Source organism: Haematobia irritans, chromosome 2, assembly GCF_050003625.1.
Source record: "Haematobia irritans isolate KBUSLIRL chromosome 2, ASM5000362v1, whole genome shotgun sequence".
NCBI classification, from domain to species: domain Eukaryota; kingdom Metazoa; phylum Arthropoda; class Insecta; order Diptera; family Muscidae; genus Haematobia; species Haematobia irritans.
The window spans coordinates 183,492,854-183,510,226 of record NC_134398.1 but is presented as its reverse complement, the minus strand read 5'-3'; the positions used below and the strand labels follow the sequence as shown (position 1 = coordinate 183,510,226).

Genomic DNA, 17,373 nt, shown 5'->3' with positions numbered 1-17,373 from the left:
AAGTGATCAAGGAATTCTTAAGGTGGAATCACATACCACGGGTGCCTCCGTGCGATCATGGAAATATTTATGATGTGTCAAGCACTTTCTCCCAGCTGTTGCTTTCAAAATTTAACTCTTCAATCAACGAGCGGAGTAACGCTTGGTCCGGGAAATTCCACCTTTAAGGTGGGTATTAAGTTCGAGTTTAGTCGCTAAGGTGAAAACTAAATCAGTAAGAATCAAAATCAATAAGAAATTTTATTATAACTTGATGGGGAAAAGCCCAAAGCAAATTTTCACAAAGTTTGTATTCCTTAAAATGGATTATTAAAGAAAAGTAATCGTGAAAAAATTACGTTTTTAGCGGCTAAAGTCGAACTTAATACCCACCTTTAGAGAGTTGGAAATCTGGCCAATCTTGGAAGAGTTGGTGTTCTACTCTCCATATTCACCAGAGTTTTCATGAAATTAATTCACTAGCATAAGTAATTGTGAATGCTGAATTATGTCCACGATGGATGGTATTTACGGTTCAAAAAAAAATTAACAAAATATTTCGAAAATTTCTCAATAATACGGAAGCAGAACTTAGGCAAATCATCGACCCAACTCATTGCTTCTAGATAGAGCAAATCCCCGGCCATGGTTTTCTTCTATATGCTGGGACCTGATCCTCAACAATTCAGTATAGGTGGGGTATTACCAGTGATGTTCAAACGACAACTGCAGTATACCTTCAGAGTACCCCGCGGTAGCATGTCACTCATTACATTGCTGTAACTACTCCGGAATGTGTTTTTGCAGTTAAATGACAACAGGATCATTTGGAAGTCCAATGAAATAGAAAACTTTATGAATTGGCGAAGAATCACGGTCATTGATGCCCACTCCATAAGTTTTGGCAGAGCCTGGTCGAATTAATCAGGGATGTCCAACTTTCCTGTAGATTCAGTGGGACTCGCTGATCCTGGAAGCAATGTAACATGATCGCAATTTTGTCAAAATTTTATTTCTATAGAAAATTTTGGTAAAATTTATTTCTAAGAAAATTTTGTCAAAATTTTATATCTATAGAAAATTTTTGTCAAAATTTTATATCTATAGAAAATTTTTGTCAAAATTTTATATCTATAGAAAGTTTTTGTCAAAATTTTATAGCTATAAAAAATTTTGTCAAAATTTTTTTTCTATAAAAAATTTTGTTAAAATTTTATTTCTAGAGGGAATTTTGTCACAATTTTATTTCTAGAGGAAATTTTGTCAAAATTTTTTTCTATAGAAAATGTTGTCAACATTTTATTTCTATAGAACATTTAGTTAAAATTTTATTTCTATAGAAAATTTTGTCTCAATTTTATTTCTATATAAAATTTTGTTAAAATTTTACTTCTAGAGGAAATTTTGTCGATTTTTTTTTTTCTATAAAACAAAAATTTGTTAAAATGTTATTCCTATAGGAAATTTTGTCAACATTTTATTTCTATAGGAAATTTTGTCAACATTTTATTTCTATAGCATATTTTTTTCAAAATTTTATTTCTATAGAAAATGTTTTCAACATTTTATTTCTACAGAAAATTTTGTCAACAATTTATTTATTACCTTTTTTTTGTAAATTCAAGCTCGAGGTCAGAGTTTTATTTTCTGTTTTATTTTTACACTTCGATATTTCGATCTCCTTCGGAAATCATCGACGGGAATAAATTAAATACATAAAATTAAAACCTACACGGATGAAAAAGACTGTTTTTCATATGTTTGGCTATAAACATTATATGTTAGGAACACAAATTTTTAAACACAATATTTTTGAGTGCAAGCATATAATGTTCATAAACTAGCATAACATGTTTGGGACATATATGTTAATATGTTAGAACATATTATGTTTGGGACATAAAATGTTTGTAAATATAATATGCTTGGATGCAAACACATATTAATTTAGAAATAGCCTATAAACATATATGTGTTTAGTAGCTTGGAGCGCTATTTAACAGGGAGCGATATTGAATTAAGTTGGTGGTTGTTGCTTGTTATTACAAAATTAACATTTTATTTTTCCTTGGGCAATTGATCAGCTACTTCTTTGATCCTTACAAACTGTGTGGTCCGCTGTTCGAATCCCCGTCCGGCAAAAGGTAAAATTAGAATAAAAAAAAAATCATAAAATTGAATAATTTCTTCTACAATGTTTGTATTACAGAAAAAGGTGCTAAGAACTAAAAAATCTCGTGGAAGTGAGAAAGATGTCGGGGAATATACAATTGGGCAGAAACAAAATTTTGAGCATTCAGGTCGAAAACCTATGTTGTTAGCACCTATATTACCTGTTTATTTTCATAATTCATTATGATTGTAAATATATAAATAAATAAATAAAATTTTGAGGATAATATTGTTTGGGAGAATTTTTTTTAAGCATATAATATTTTTGGGTGCAAAATGCTTCCAAACATATTATATGTTCACATAATAACATATTGTTTTTTGGAAGACAACATTATTGAATTTGGATGCAAAAATACAAAATGTTTGGAACTTAGACTACCCAAACATATATTGTTTAGACCAATATGCTTTCAAACATATTATATATTGGAAGAGATCAAACATATAAATGTTTGGGCAATACCCAAAAATGTATATGCTTGAAGCGAAATATGTTTGGGAGTATATGTTACAGAAGCGATTTTTTGTGAGGGTGTATGTCACTGGTGTTGTCCTCTCATTTCTGTTGCTGTTACCACACTCAAAACACCAGTGAAATAGGTTTTAATTTTATGTATTTAATTTATTCCCGTCGATGATTTCCGAAGGAGATCGAAATATCGAAGTGTAAAAATAAAACAGAAAATAAAACTCTGACCTCGAGCTTGAATTTACAAAAAGAAAACAGAAGGTAATAAACAAAAAGGTCAAAAAACAACAAACGTATATAACAATTTATTTATATAGAAAATTTAGTCAAAATTTTATTTCTTTAGAAAATTTTGTCAAAATTTTATCTCTATAGAAAATTTTGTCAAAATTTCATTTCTATAGAAAATTTTGTCAAAATTTTATCTCTATCGAAATTTTTTTTAAAATTTTATTTCTATAAAAAATTTTGTCAAAATTTTATTTCTATAGAAAATTTTGTTTCTATTGAAAATTTTGTCAAAATTTTATTTCTAGAGGATATTTTATCAAAATTTTATTTCTATAGACAATTTTGCCAAATTTTTTTTTCTATAGTAAATTTTGTCAACAATTTATTTATATAGAAAATTTTGTCAACATTTTATTTCTATAGAAAATTTTTGTCAAAATTTTATTGCTGTAGAAAATTTTGTCAAAATGTTATTTCTATAGAAAATTTTGTCAAAATGTTATTTCTATTGAAAATTTTGTCAAAATTACACTTCTAGAGGAAATTTTATCAAAATTTTATTTCTATAGACAATTTTGTCAAAATGTTATTTCTATAGAGAATTTTGTCAACAATTTATTTATATAGAAAATTTTGTCAAAATTTTATTTCTATTGAAAATTTTGTCAACATTTTATTGCTATAGAAAATTTTGTCAAAATTTTATTGCTATAGAAAATTTTGTCAAAATTTTATTTCTATAGAAAATTTTGTCAAAACTTTATTTCTATAGAAATTTTTCTTAAAATATTATTTCTATAGAAAATTTTCTCAAAATTTTATTTCTATAGAATAATTTTACAAAATTTTATTTCTATAGAAAATTTTGTCACAATTTTATTTCTATAGAAAATTATGTAAAAATTTTATTTCTATAGAAAAATTTGTCAAAATCATGTCAAAATTTTTATTTCTATAGAAAACTTTCTCAAAATTGTATTTTTGGTTGAAATTTGTGAAGTACTTCTTATTTGGGGAGGAATATTCTACAAAACCTTCCAAAACATGAAGAATTCTACCAACCTACCAAACAGTAAAAAATCTAGCATTTTTGGTAGAATTCTACAAACTGTGGCAACAGTGCTAGGAGAAAGTCTTAAAGCATGGCCGAAGGCATCGGAAAGGTTAGCATTAGCCCATTTTTAATTTAAAATATTGGGGTATATTTTCATAATGCAATCAGTTGCACTCCATATATATATATAGCTACACTCCATATGTATAGTTACACTACAAAAAACGTAAAATATGAGTGTTGTTGTTATCCATATAATTTGTGTAGGGTTTTACTTCATTTAGGTTTTGAGGGCTAATTTTTATGGGGTCCATATTCATAACGCTATGAATATGGGCCCCATGGAAATTAGCCCCAAAACCTAAGTGAAATAGAACCCAAAAAATTTTGTGGAAAACAACAACATCAAATTTGTATGTTTTTTTTTTTTTTTTTGAGAATAATTTCTTATAATTTTTGGAGTTTTTCCAAACAAGATTCTCAAGAGATTTGTACTGAGTAATTCTATTTTACAGGGCCTTTAAAATCAAAAAAGGAAATGAGCTCAAATTTTATTTTTGGGGTCGATTTTCATCCATCAGATACCTTTTGTTGAGTCTCATATTCATTATAAAGCTTCGTCCCACACTTGTCGTCCTGTTTCATTTGGTTTGGGCATCAATTGTCTGCGGCCCATTTTAATACCGCTGTTTAAAACTCTCATTAAGGCGAAGGATAACGATAGAACATATAGAGCAAAACTATGGCAACATGTTTTCACAGAACAAAAAAATATTCCCAATGATACATGCTAGGATTTTCCAAATAAGAGTATAAGGGTTGGTGTTTAAAATTAAAAAAAAAAAAAATTGTTCAAATAAAATATTATGACCTCAAAGAAAATATTTGCTGATTGCTCAAAGGAACATGGTGTACTACAAAAAATAAAAAGTTTTCCTAACTAAATAAATATGTAAAAATTTCGAAGAAAACACTTTCGTGAGCCTTAGCTCAGTAGGTGTTTTCATTGGCCATTCCCTTTATACAAATAATATAAAGTTTAAAGTTTTTACGACATATAGATACATCTCTATATTTTATTTTATATTCTATTTTGTTTTGTTTTTTTGTAAATGGAAACAAATTGTTAATGATTTTTTGTTAATTCTAATATCATGATTAACATTAAAGTTTCATATAAATTTTAGATTAATTTTTGTTTTGATATGAATTATGAATCACAACAATGCGTTTGAATTTTGTTTATTTCTCAGATTTCATTGCCCCTTCTATAAATAATTGGAGACAAGAAAGATTTTCTTGGTTTCTGTATTTATATGTAAATGAATGTTGAAGTTGGAAAATATTTTTTTTTTTGTTTTTATAATTTCTTTTGATTATATTATTAATAAATATTAATTTAAAGCTTGATTAAAAAATATTAAGATCTTTATTTATATACTCTTTATACGATTTTTCTTTGATTTTCAGCACATATGGACAAATTAGCAAATATTGGAAATGGCATCGTAAGTTTTGTGTTGATTGTTTTCTTCAACATTTTTATGATTTTTGTTTTTGTTTCTTTTTTTAATAGTTTCAGTCTTATTAAACAACATAATATATATTTTTTATTTATAGTTTTTTTTTTAATTTTTTTTCTATAAAATAATAATTGTTAAAAAAATGTTTAACATGTATTAACTGTGTGTTAATGATAAAAACACAAAAAAAAAACAATGCACACAAAAGGATAATACTTTGTAAAGAAATGATAATATTTTCAATCATAGAAGTGTTTTGTTCTAAATGATTTTTTTCCAATTAAAATTCATTGAAGATAAAAGTGATTACCTTCTCTAGAATTTTTTTCTTTTGTTTTGAACAAAAAAAGTAATCATTTCCAAACAAAATACTCTGTTTTCCAAAAATTACAACACATAATAACTTTTTCAAAAATAAAAAAAAACTCTGCCAATGTATTGATTAAGGAGTGTTCTTATTCCTTTCACTATCATCCGGTCTATGTTCTATTTTTTGACAGACACGTAGAGAGGTATCTTTAAATCTTTTCAGGACCTTAGCCAAAGAACAATATTTGACAAAAAATATGGGAAATATTTAAATTTAAATCGATTTGATTAATACACAATCGCATTATACTTTGATTATTTGCATGTTTTTCAATAAAAATTAAAATTAGATGCACAAAATATATATTTACCAGAATAATAAATGTAAAATTATGAAATAATCCCATAAATGTTATAAAAAATTGTAAATAGGGCTTGATATACAGAAAAAAATTTCACGAACATTTTTCCAATTAAAGTCTTAATTGAGTTTTAAAAAATATTCAATAAAAACTTTAATATATATTTATATATATTTTTTTTGTTTTTATAATTTCTTTGAAAATTTTTCCTATTAAAGTCTTAATTGAGTTTAAAACAAAAAAAAAATTAATTAAAAATTTAATTGATTAAACAAATTTTTTAATTGAAACAAAAATCAATCACAAAAATTAATAGTATCAATTTCAATAAAGACATTTCAATTAAAAAATTAATGGGACCAATTAATTTCGTGATTGAAATTTTGTGTGTTCTTTTTGGATCCTGTGAATTTAACATGGACTTGTGTCATACGAAGAATGGCCACCATTTCAACATCTGTTGTACTGAATTTGTATTACTTCTTAAGGTGTGATCCGAACTTAGTGCTTTGGATCATTTTATGAATTTTTATGCATCCTAACGCTTGTGTGAAACGTTTAAGCTCAAATATTTTCAAAAATTCGTAATTTTTCTAGAATGCAATTAGCATATTGGTTATAAAAAAACAGTGAATTTCTAAAACTGGTTTAAGGAGATGCCAATAATTTTTGTCACAACTGGGAATTCTGGGTGAAATATATGCCAGTGTATTTCAGCACATCTTTCAACAGCGATTAAAATCGAAAACGTTAAAACATTTTTTAAATGTTCCATTTTTAATTATTTTTTCAAGCAAAATCCGAATGAGAGCTTATTTTTTACTTCACCAAAAAAATCTATTTTTTTTTTGTTATTTTATGCTATTTATGCAATAATTTAATTTTTTTCTTTTTAAATTTTACTGGTTATAAAAAATAGTAATGACAAAATACAGTGAATTTTTAAAATTGGATTAAAGACAATAAATGTTTTGTACAACTGGGAATTCTAGGCAAAATATCTGCCAGCAGATTTCAGCACGTTTTTGCACAGCCAAAATGTAAAAACAACATGTTTTATTTTATTTCTACATTTTTTATTATTTATTATTTCTATAGAACATTTTGTCAAAATTTTATTTCTATAGAAAATTTTGTCAAAATTTTATTTCTATAGAAAATTTTGTCAAAATTTTATTTCTATAGAAGATTTTGGCAAAATTTTATTTCAATAGAAAATTTTGTCAAAATTTTATTTCTATAGAAAATTTTGTCAACATTTTATTTCTATAGAAAATTTTGTCAAAATTTTGTTTCTATAGAAAATTTTGTCAAAATTTTATTTCTATAGAAAATTTTGTCAAAATTTTATTTCTATAGAAAATTTTGTCAAAATTTTATTTCTATAGAAAATTTTATCAAAATTTTATTTGTATAGAAAATTCTGTTAAAATTTTATTTCTATAGAAAATTTTGTCAAAATTTTATTTTTATTTATTTTATTTTGTCAAAATTTTATTTCTATACAAAATTTTGTCAAAATTTTATTTCTATAGAAGATTTTGGCAAAATTTTATTTCTATAGAAAATTTTGTCAAAATTTTATTTCTATAGAAAATTTTGTCAAAATTTTATTTCTATAGAAAATTTTGTCAAAATTTTATTTCTATAGAAAATTTTGTCAAAACTTTATTTTTCTTTATTTTATTTTGTCAAAATTTTATTTCTATAGAAAATTTTGTCAAAATTTTATTTCTATAGAAAATTTTCTCAAAATTTTATTTCTATAGAAAATTTTGTCACAATTTTATTTCTATAGAAAATTTTGTCAAAATTTTATTTCTATAGAAAATTTTGTCAAAATTTTATTTCTATAGAAAATTTTGTCAAAATTTTATTTCTATAGAAAATTTTATCAAAATTTTATTTGTATAGAAAATTTTGTTAAAATTTTATTTCTATAGAAAATTTTGTCAAAATTTTATTTTTATTTATTTTATTTTGTCAAAATTTTATTTCTATAGAAAATTTTGTCAAAATTTTATTTCTATAGAAGATTTTGGCAAAATTTTATTTCTATAGAAAATTTTGTCAAAATGGTATTTCTATCGAAAATTTTGTCAAAATTTTATTTCTATAGAAAATTTTGTCAAAATTTTATTTCTATAGAAAATTTTATCAAAATTTTATTTCTATAGAAGATTTTGTCAAAATTTTATTTTTATTTATTTTATTTTGTCAAAATTTTATTTCTATAGAAGATTTTGGCAAAATTTTATTTCTATAGAAAATTTTGTCAAAATTTTATTTCTATAGAAAATTTTGTCAAAATTTTATTTCTATAGAAAATTTTGTCAAAATTTTATTTCTATAGAAAATTTTGTCAAAATTTTATTTCTATAGAAAATTTTGTCAAAATTTTATTTCTATAGAAAATTTTGTCAAAATTTTATTTCTATAGAAGATTTTGTCAAAATTTTATTTTTATTTATTTTATTTTGTCAAAATTTTATTTCTATAGAAGATTTTGGCAAAATTTTATTTCTATAGAAAATTTTGTCAAAATTTTATTTCTATAGAAAATTTTGTAAAATTTTATTTCTATAGAAAATTTTGTCAAAATTTTATTTCTATAGAAAATTTTGTCAAAATTTTATTTTTATTTATTTTATTTGGTCAAAATTTTATTTCTATAGAAAATGTTGTCAAAATTTTCTTTTTATAGACAATTTTGTAAAAATTTTATTTCTATAGAAAATTTTGTTTCTATAGAAAATTTTGTCAAAATTTTATTTCTATAGAAAATTTTGTAAAAATTTTATTTCTATAGAAAATTTTGTAAAAATTTTCTTTCTATAGAAAATTTTGTCAAAACTTTATTTTTATTTATTTTATTTTGTCAAAATTTTATTTCTATAGAAAATTTTGTCAAAATTTTATTTCTATAGAAAATTTTCTCAAAATTTTATTTCTATAGAAAATTTTGTCACAATTTTATTTCTATAGAAAATTTTGTCAAAATTTTATTTCTATAGAAAATTTTGTCAAAATTTTATTTCTATAGAAAATTTTGTCAAAATTTTATTTCTATAGAAAATTTTATCAAAATTTTATTTGTATAGAAAATTTTGTTAAAATTTTATTTCTATAGAAAATTTTGTCAAAATTTTATTTTTATTTATTTTATTTTGTCAAAATTTTATTTCTATAGAAAATTTTGTCAAAATTTTATTTCTATAGAAGATTTTGGCAAAATTTTATTTCTATAGAAAATTTTGTCAAAATGTTATTTCTATCGAAAATTTTGTCAAAATTTTATTTCTATAGAAAATTTTGTCAAAATTTTATTTCTATAGAAAATTTTATCAAAATTTTATTTCTATAGAAGATTTTGTCAAAATTTTATTTTTATTTATTTTATTTTGTCAAAATTTTATTTCTATAGAAGATTTTGGCAAAATTTTATTTCTATAGAAAATTTTGTCAAAATTTTATTTCTATAGAAAATTTTGTCAAAATTTTATTTCTATAGAAAATTTTGTCAAAATTTTATTTCTATAGAAAATTTTGTCAAAATTTTATTTCTATAGAAAATTTTGTCAAAATTTTATTTCTATAGAAAATTTTGTCAAAATTTTATTTCTATAGAAGATTTTGTCAAAATTTTATTTTTATTTATTTTATTTTGTCAAAATTTTATTTCTATAGAAGATTTTGGCAAAATTTTATTTCTATAGAAAATTTTGTCAAAATTTTATTTCTATAGAAAATTTTGTAAAATTTTATTTCTATAGAAAATTTTGTCAAAATTTTATTTCTATAGAAAATTTTGTCAAAATTTTATTTTTATTTATTTTATTTGGTCAAAATTTTATTTCTATAGAAAATGTTGTCAAAATTTTCTTTTTATAGACAATTTTGTAAAAATTTTATTTCTATAGAAAATTTTGTTTCTATAGAAAATTTTGTCAAAATTTTATTTCTATAGAAAATTTTGTAAAAATTTTATTTCTATAGAAAATTTTGTAAAAATTTTCTTTCTATAGAAAATTTTGTAAAAATTTTATTTCTATAGAAAATTTTGTAAAAATTTTCTTTCTATAGAAAATTTTGTCAAAACTTTATTTTTATTTATTTTATTTTGTCAAAATTTTATTTCTATAGAAAATTTTGTCAAAATTTTATTTCTATAGAAAATTTTGTCAAAATTTTATTTCTATAGAAAATTTTGTCAAAATTTTATTTCTATAGAAAATTTTGTCAAAATTTTATTTCTATAGAAAATTTTATCAAAATTTTATTTCTATAGAAGATTTTGTCAAAATTTTATTTTTTCAAATGAAATCCTAAAGAGTGGGTAACATAATATCTGAGAACTGAGAAGATCCCACCAAACCCTCAGAAAAATCCGTATAAAATTCTTTGATTCAGATTCAATTAAAAAAAACAAACTTTCGGATCCAAATAGAATATCTTCATTAGGGTTTGTACGAAGTTTTTTTTGCTGTGGTTTTCACTCCTCTATCATAATCCATTGGCAGCAGAACCTTGTAATTTTGTTATATACATAGTGTTATTACATTAAGTTTACAATTTATTATAAATAAAATATTTACATGGAATTATCGTAATGTTACAAAAAGTTTGATTTTTGTTTTGTACAACACAGTGGGGAAATTTGGAATTAATTTAAAAAATACCATTAAAAAATTATAAATAATTATCAAATAGGCTGCGCATTCATTGAAACAATGTTGTAGACAAATTTCCTTATAGTCTGAATATTTTACATATGATACTTTAAGATTATTAATGATCATCGCCATGCCATCTAATCAAATCTACAAACATTTCCTTTAATCGTAGCCTGGGAAACTCCATTAGTTTTTTTTCACTTCCAATGAAGTTGTGGTGGACACAAAGTCTTAGACGTTTAAGATGAAAATTTAAATTTTTGACAATCAAATGTCACCAAAAGAATAGAAAATCTATAAAACTGGTATAAACAATAAAAAATTTCACAAATTTGGGATTCAAATTATTTTCTTGAAAGGACTTTTTTCTGGGTATTTTATTAATTAAGTGTCGAACCCCATATTCAAAAAAAAATTGCTTTGAACTTTAAATTTACTTTTCCCACAGATATACTGTTTATATTTTTTTTGAATATTGGCATATAACTTCATTAGTAACAAACCATTGTTTCTTTTTAATTTTTTCCCACTGTGTTATCTTAAGTTTTAAATATCATTTCTCCAGAATGTTTACGAAGAGTTTTTCTTTGTAAAATTATAACATTTCATTTATCAACACAATTTGGGTTTTTGGTGTTTTATTTTTTTTTTTTTTTCAGTGTTCGAATTTATGGATTATTATTTTCTCCACAGCATTGGATGCAATCCATGCAGTTGTGCTACCTGTTATTGCCACCATTTTTCTTATTCATACTCATAGAGGTGACCTGCAGCTATAGATGCATAATAAGAAAAAAACAACAACGTTAGAAATATATTTATTTTTTTTAACACTATATGAATAGAAGATCTATAATTATTAAAAACAAGTGTTATGAAAGATAGTGAATGTATACATTAAACATTAAATGGCTGCTGAGTGTGTTTATGTAAATTTATATGGATGAAAATAAAAACCTACATCAATTTATCATATGTTTGCACCACCCAAGGTAAAACAATATAGACGATATTTCGGTCAAGCTCTAGTGTTGACCGAAATATCGGCTTCGGTCAAAAATCGACACTTTCTCAAAATTTTATTTCTATAGAAAATTTTATCAAAATTTTACTTCTATAGAAAATTTTGACAAAATTTGATTTCTATAGAAAATTTTGACAAAATTTGATTTCTATAGAAAATTTTGTCATTTTATTTTTATAGAAAATTTTTTCAAAATTTGATTTTGTCATTTTATTTTTATAGAAAGTTTTTTCAAAATTTATTTCTATAGAAAATTCTGTCAAATTTTATAGAAAATTTTGTCACAATTTTATTTCTATAGAAAATTTTGTCAACATTTTATTTCTATAGGAAATTTTGTCAAATTTTTTCTCTATAGGAAATTTTGTCAAAATCTTATATCTATGGAAAATTTTGTCAAAATCTTATTTCTATAGAAAATTTTGTTAAAATCTTATTTCAAAAGGAAATTTCTATAGAAAATTTTGTCACAATTTTAATTCTACAGAAAATTTTGTCAACATTTTATTTCTACAGAGAATTTTGTCAAATTTTTATTTATATAGAAACATTTGTCAAATTTTTATTTCTATAGAAAATTTTGTAAAAATTAAAAAAAAAAATTGTAAAAGAAATCTTCTCAAAATGTTATTTCTATAGGAAATCTTCTCCAAATTTTATTTCTTAGAAAATTTTGTCAAAATTTTATTTCTATTGAAAATTTTGTCAACATTTTATTTCTATAGAAAATTTTGTCAACATTTTATTTCTATAGAAAATTTTTTTCAAAATTTTATTCTATAGAAAATTTTGTCAAAATTTTATTTCTATAGAAAAATTTGTCAAATTTTTATTTCAAAAGGAAATTTTGTCAACATTTTATTTCAATAGAAACATTTTTTTTAAATTTTAATTCTATAGAAAATTTTGTAAAAATTTTATTTCTATAGAAAATGTTGTCAAAATTTTATTTTTTATTTCAAAATTTTATTTCTATAGAAAATTTTGTCAACATTTTATTTCTATAGAAAATGTTGTCAAAATTTTATTTCTATAGAAAATCTTGTCAAAATTTTATTTCTATAGAAAATTTTGTCAAAATTTTATTTCTATAGAAAATTTTGTCAAAATTGTATTTCTGTAGAAAATTTTGTCAACATTTTATTTTTATAGAAAATTTTGTCAAAATTTTATTTCTATAGAAAAATTTGTCAAAATTTTATTTCAAAAGGAAATTTTGTCAACATTTTATTTCTATAGAAACATTTGGTCAAAATTTTATTTCTATAGAAAATTTTGTCAAAATTTTATTTCTATAAAAATTTTTGTCAAAATTTTATTTCTATAGAAAATTCTGTCAAAATTTTATTTCAATAGAAATTTTAAATCGTAGTACTATAGAAAAATTTGCAATAATTTTATTTCTATAGAAAATTTTGTCCAAATTTTATTTCTATAAAAATTTTTATCAACGTTTTATTTCTATAGAAAATTTTGTCAAAATTTTATTTCTATAGAAAATTTTGTCAAAATTTTATTTCTATAGAAAATTTTGTCAAAATTTTATTTCTATAGAAAATTTTGTCAAAATTTTATTTCTATAGAAAATTTTGTCAAAATTTTATTTCTATAGAAGATTTTGTCAAAATTTTATTTCTGTAGAAAATTTTGTCAAAACTTTATTTCTATAGAAAATTTTGTCAAAATTTTAATTCTATAGACAATTTTGTCAAAATTTTATTTCTATAGAAAATTTTGTCAAAATTTTATTTCTATAGAAAAATTTATCAAAATTTTATTTCTATAGAACATTTTGTGAAAATTTTATTTCTATAGAAAATTTTGTAAAAATTTTCTTTCTATAGAAAAGTTTGTCAAAATTTTAATTCTGTAGACAATTTTGTCAAAATTTTTTTTCTATGGAAAATTTTGTCAAAATTTTATTTCTATGGAAAATTTTGTTAAAATGTTATTTCTATGTAAAATTTTGTCAAAATTTTATTTCTATAGGAAAACTTCTCAACATTTTATTTTTATAGAAATTTTTGTCAAAATTTTATTTCTATAATAAATTTTGTCAAAATTTTATCAAAATTTTATTTCTATAGAGAATTTTGTTAAAATTTTATTTCAAAAGGAAATTTTGTAAACATTTGATGCCTATAGAAAATTTTTTCAAAATTTTATTTCTATAGAAATTTTGTCAAATTTTTATTTATATAGAAACATTTTGTCAAATTTTTATTTCTATAGACAATTTTGTAAAAATTAAAAAAAAAATTGTAAAAGAAATCTTCTCAAACTGTTATTTCTATAGGAATTTTATTTCTTAGAAAATTTTGTCAAAATTTTATTTCTATTGAAAATTTTGTCAACATTTTATTTCTATAGAAAATTTTGTAAACATTTTATTTCTATAGAAATTTTTTTTTTCAAAATTTTATTCTATAGAAAATTTTGTCAAAATTTTATTTCTATAGAAAAATTTGTCAAAATTTTATTTCAAAAGGAAATTTTGTCAACATTTTATTTCTATAGAAACATTTGGTCAAATATTTATTTCTATAGAAAATTTTGTCAAAATTTTATTTCTATAAAAATTTTTGTCAAAATTTTATTTCTATAGAAAATTCTGTCAAAATTTTATTTCAATAGAAATTTTAAATTGTAGTACTATAGAAAAATTTGCTATAATTTTATTTCTATAGAAAATTTTGTCCAAATTTTATTTCTATAAAAATTTTTATCAACGTTTTATTTCTATAGAAAATTTTGTCAAAATTTTATTTCTATAGAAAATTTTGTCAAAATTTTATTTCTATAGAAATTTTGTCAAAATTTTATTTCTATAGAAGATTTTGTCAAAATTTTATTTCTATAGAAAATTTTGTCAAAATTTTATTTGTAAAGAAAATTTTGTCAAAACTTTATTTCTATAGAAAATTTTGTCAAAATTTTAATTCTATAGACAATTTTGTCAAAATTTTATTACTATAGAAAAGTTTGTCAACATTTTAATTCTATAGAAAAATTTATCAAAATTTTATTTCTATAGAAAATTTTGTCAAAATTTTATTTCTATAGAAAATTTTGTCAAAATGTTATTTCTATGTAAAATTTTGTCAAAATTTTATTTCTATAGGAAAACTTCTCAACATTTTATTTTTATAGAAATGTTTGTCAAAATTTTATTTCTATGATAAATTTTGTCAAAATTTTATCAAAATTTTATTTCTATAGTGAATTTTGTTAAAATTTTATTTCAAAAGGAAATTTTGTCAACATTTGATGCCTATAGAAAATTTTTTCAAAATTTTATTTCTATAGAAAATTTTTCAAAATTTTATGTCTATAGAAGATTTTGTCAAAATTTTATTTCTATAGAAAAATTTGTCCAAATTTTAATTCTATATAAAATTTTGTCACAATTTTATTTCTATAAAAAAATTTTGTCAAAATTTTATTTCTATAAAAAAATTTTGTCAAAATTTTATTTCTATAGAAAATTTTGTTAAAAATTTATTTCTAAGGAAAATGTTGTACAAATTTTATTTCTATAGAACATTTTTGAACAATTTTATTACTATAGAAAATTTTTGAAAAATTTTATTTCTAACATTTCAAAAAATAGTAATGATAATGTGGAGAGTATATAGCATATGTCTATGAGGTATAATATCTAAAATTAACTACTTTGATTCAAATGAATATAAATCTAACTAACGGCCATTTTGATGTAGCTCTGTTAGGCTTTAACTGCCAGTTAACAGAAAGTAAATTGGAAATATCTACTCTCCAGTTAACTTTAACTGAAAATTTTCAGCAGTCATGCTCCTTTCTGACATATGGGATACATATATAGAACATGACAGATATGTCAATAGCTCGGTTTAAAAATTCGTTAGCTAACGTATCACTAACGGAGCTTCATGAAAGTGGGGGTAAGAATGATTACAATAAAATTTGCATGTAACAAAGATGATGGTGATGACTGACTTTTTGTGAGTACAAACAAATGAAATAAAATCGAACCTTCAGTATTCCTTGCATTTGTGTCGTGTGTATAGAGCTTAGTCTATTTGGTGGATTTACATAGTCAAACAAAACGACAATCAACATAAAAAACGAGAAAAATTTGTGTATTATTTGGTTGGATGCAGTCAGTGTTTTTGTGGAGTAGTGGTGGAGGACAATAACAGCAACCCGTAACCGAAAGCAGAAAAAAAGAGTTAGAAAGAGGCTCACAATAACGAACATAAAAAAGTACATATCAACATTTGATTTTCTCAATTGCCCAATTCCATCTTACCTGTAGAGAACGTATGGTGTCTAGTAAAGCTTTTTTCTCTTCCAGTAATATGGTAATATCGTCTTGAGCAGCTTTCAAATAGGAACGTAAAACTTCATTTTCTTGTTTGGATTTTTGTCTGGAAAATAAAGAAATGTTTAAATTAAAATGATTGAAATTCAAAATCAATGGTTCAGCTGTGAAGCTCAAACACCGAAACTTTCATTAAAATTGACCCAATGAAATTTTTTCATTCATATAAGGAAAATTTTTCATTAGGCGAATGAAAATTTTCATTCATAGCATGAAACGTTCGTTAATAGGAATATCATTATGTCAACGAAAAGATTCATTGTTTTATAAACTCCATTTTAATCGAAATGTCATCGAAAAACTTAGACAACCAAGTTGTATTGTATCCAATAACCCTCATCCCCAAAAATCGTAATTTTCCCCAAGACATCCAAGCCATGTAATCGGATAGTCACTTTCCGTGTACGCCAAAATGAAAATTTTTAAACTTGCAGAGGGAGATTTACTGGGGCAATTCCCATCTAGCCCCAAAGAATGCGCCCATAAGATGAAATAAGCAATGGCTTCGCTAAGTAGGTCGACCGACAGTGAGCCCTTCGGTATAACAGTGGATGCGAGTCGCATGACGAAGACGCCTGGTTTGATTTCCGGCTAGAGTGTACTGACAAAAATTATTATTCATCACTTGTTGGGAGCCACCGTGGTGCAATAGTTAACAAGTCTGTCTGCATACATAAGGTCTTGGGTTCAATCCCTCTTGATTGTGTATCTGATGATACATTTGCAACCGGTCGCATTATTCATTATATAAACAATACTAAAAAGAGGGTACTTTTTATGAACACCAACAATAAAGTCATAAATACAACTTTCCATCAACACCTCTAGTGGAGAATGGTGGGGTCAATCAACCCACGTCCATTCCCTTTCATCCATTAAGAACACAACTAAGATATAAATCTAAAACCGAATAATATAATCTGTGATATAATACGGGCTTCCACAATAATCTGCAGCGTTGAAACCGGAGGGAAGTCACCATGAACTTAAAAATAATCAAACTGGTTTCTCAGAGCATCTAGAACAACAAAACGAACTCACTGCAGTTGATCGTGAAGGATCGACACAAGGAGCCACTTCTTGTCCAAGAACTGCAAAACCCCACGGGAATACATGTATGTATTTTTTACCCTCTCACAATCCCTAATCTCATTTCCATCCTTTTCCCTTTCCTTGCCGATGCCATTGAGAGCAAAGCAAGACCAATGAAGTAT

General features: G+C 22.9%; 1 protein-coding gene across 3 annotated transcripts in view; it reads right to left on the bottom strand.

Moving 5' to 3' along the window:
• LOC142226779 (bridge-like lipid transfer protein family member 3B) overlaps nt 1-17,373 on the bottom strand; it is a 156,952-nt gene that overhangs the window by 6,462 nt on the left and 133,117 nt on the right. The window contains exons 20-22 of one of the 3 annotated variants that reach the window (XM_075296984.1): nt 16,088-16,205; nt 15,811-15,853; nt 10,655-11,548 (exon numbers count right to left, since the gene is read on the bottom strand). In XM_075296984.1, coding sequence (XP_075153099.1) covers nt 11,520-11,548; nt 15,811-15,853; nt 16,088-16,205 — 190 coding nt within the window. In that variant the 3' untranslated portion in view covers nt 10,655-11,519. Of the gene's footprint in view, nt 1-10,654; nt 11,549-15,810; nt 15,854-16,087; nt 16,206-17,373 lie in introns of those variants that run through there. The other 2 variants (XM_075296985.1, XM_075296983.1) reach the window with 2 other exon arrangements.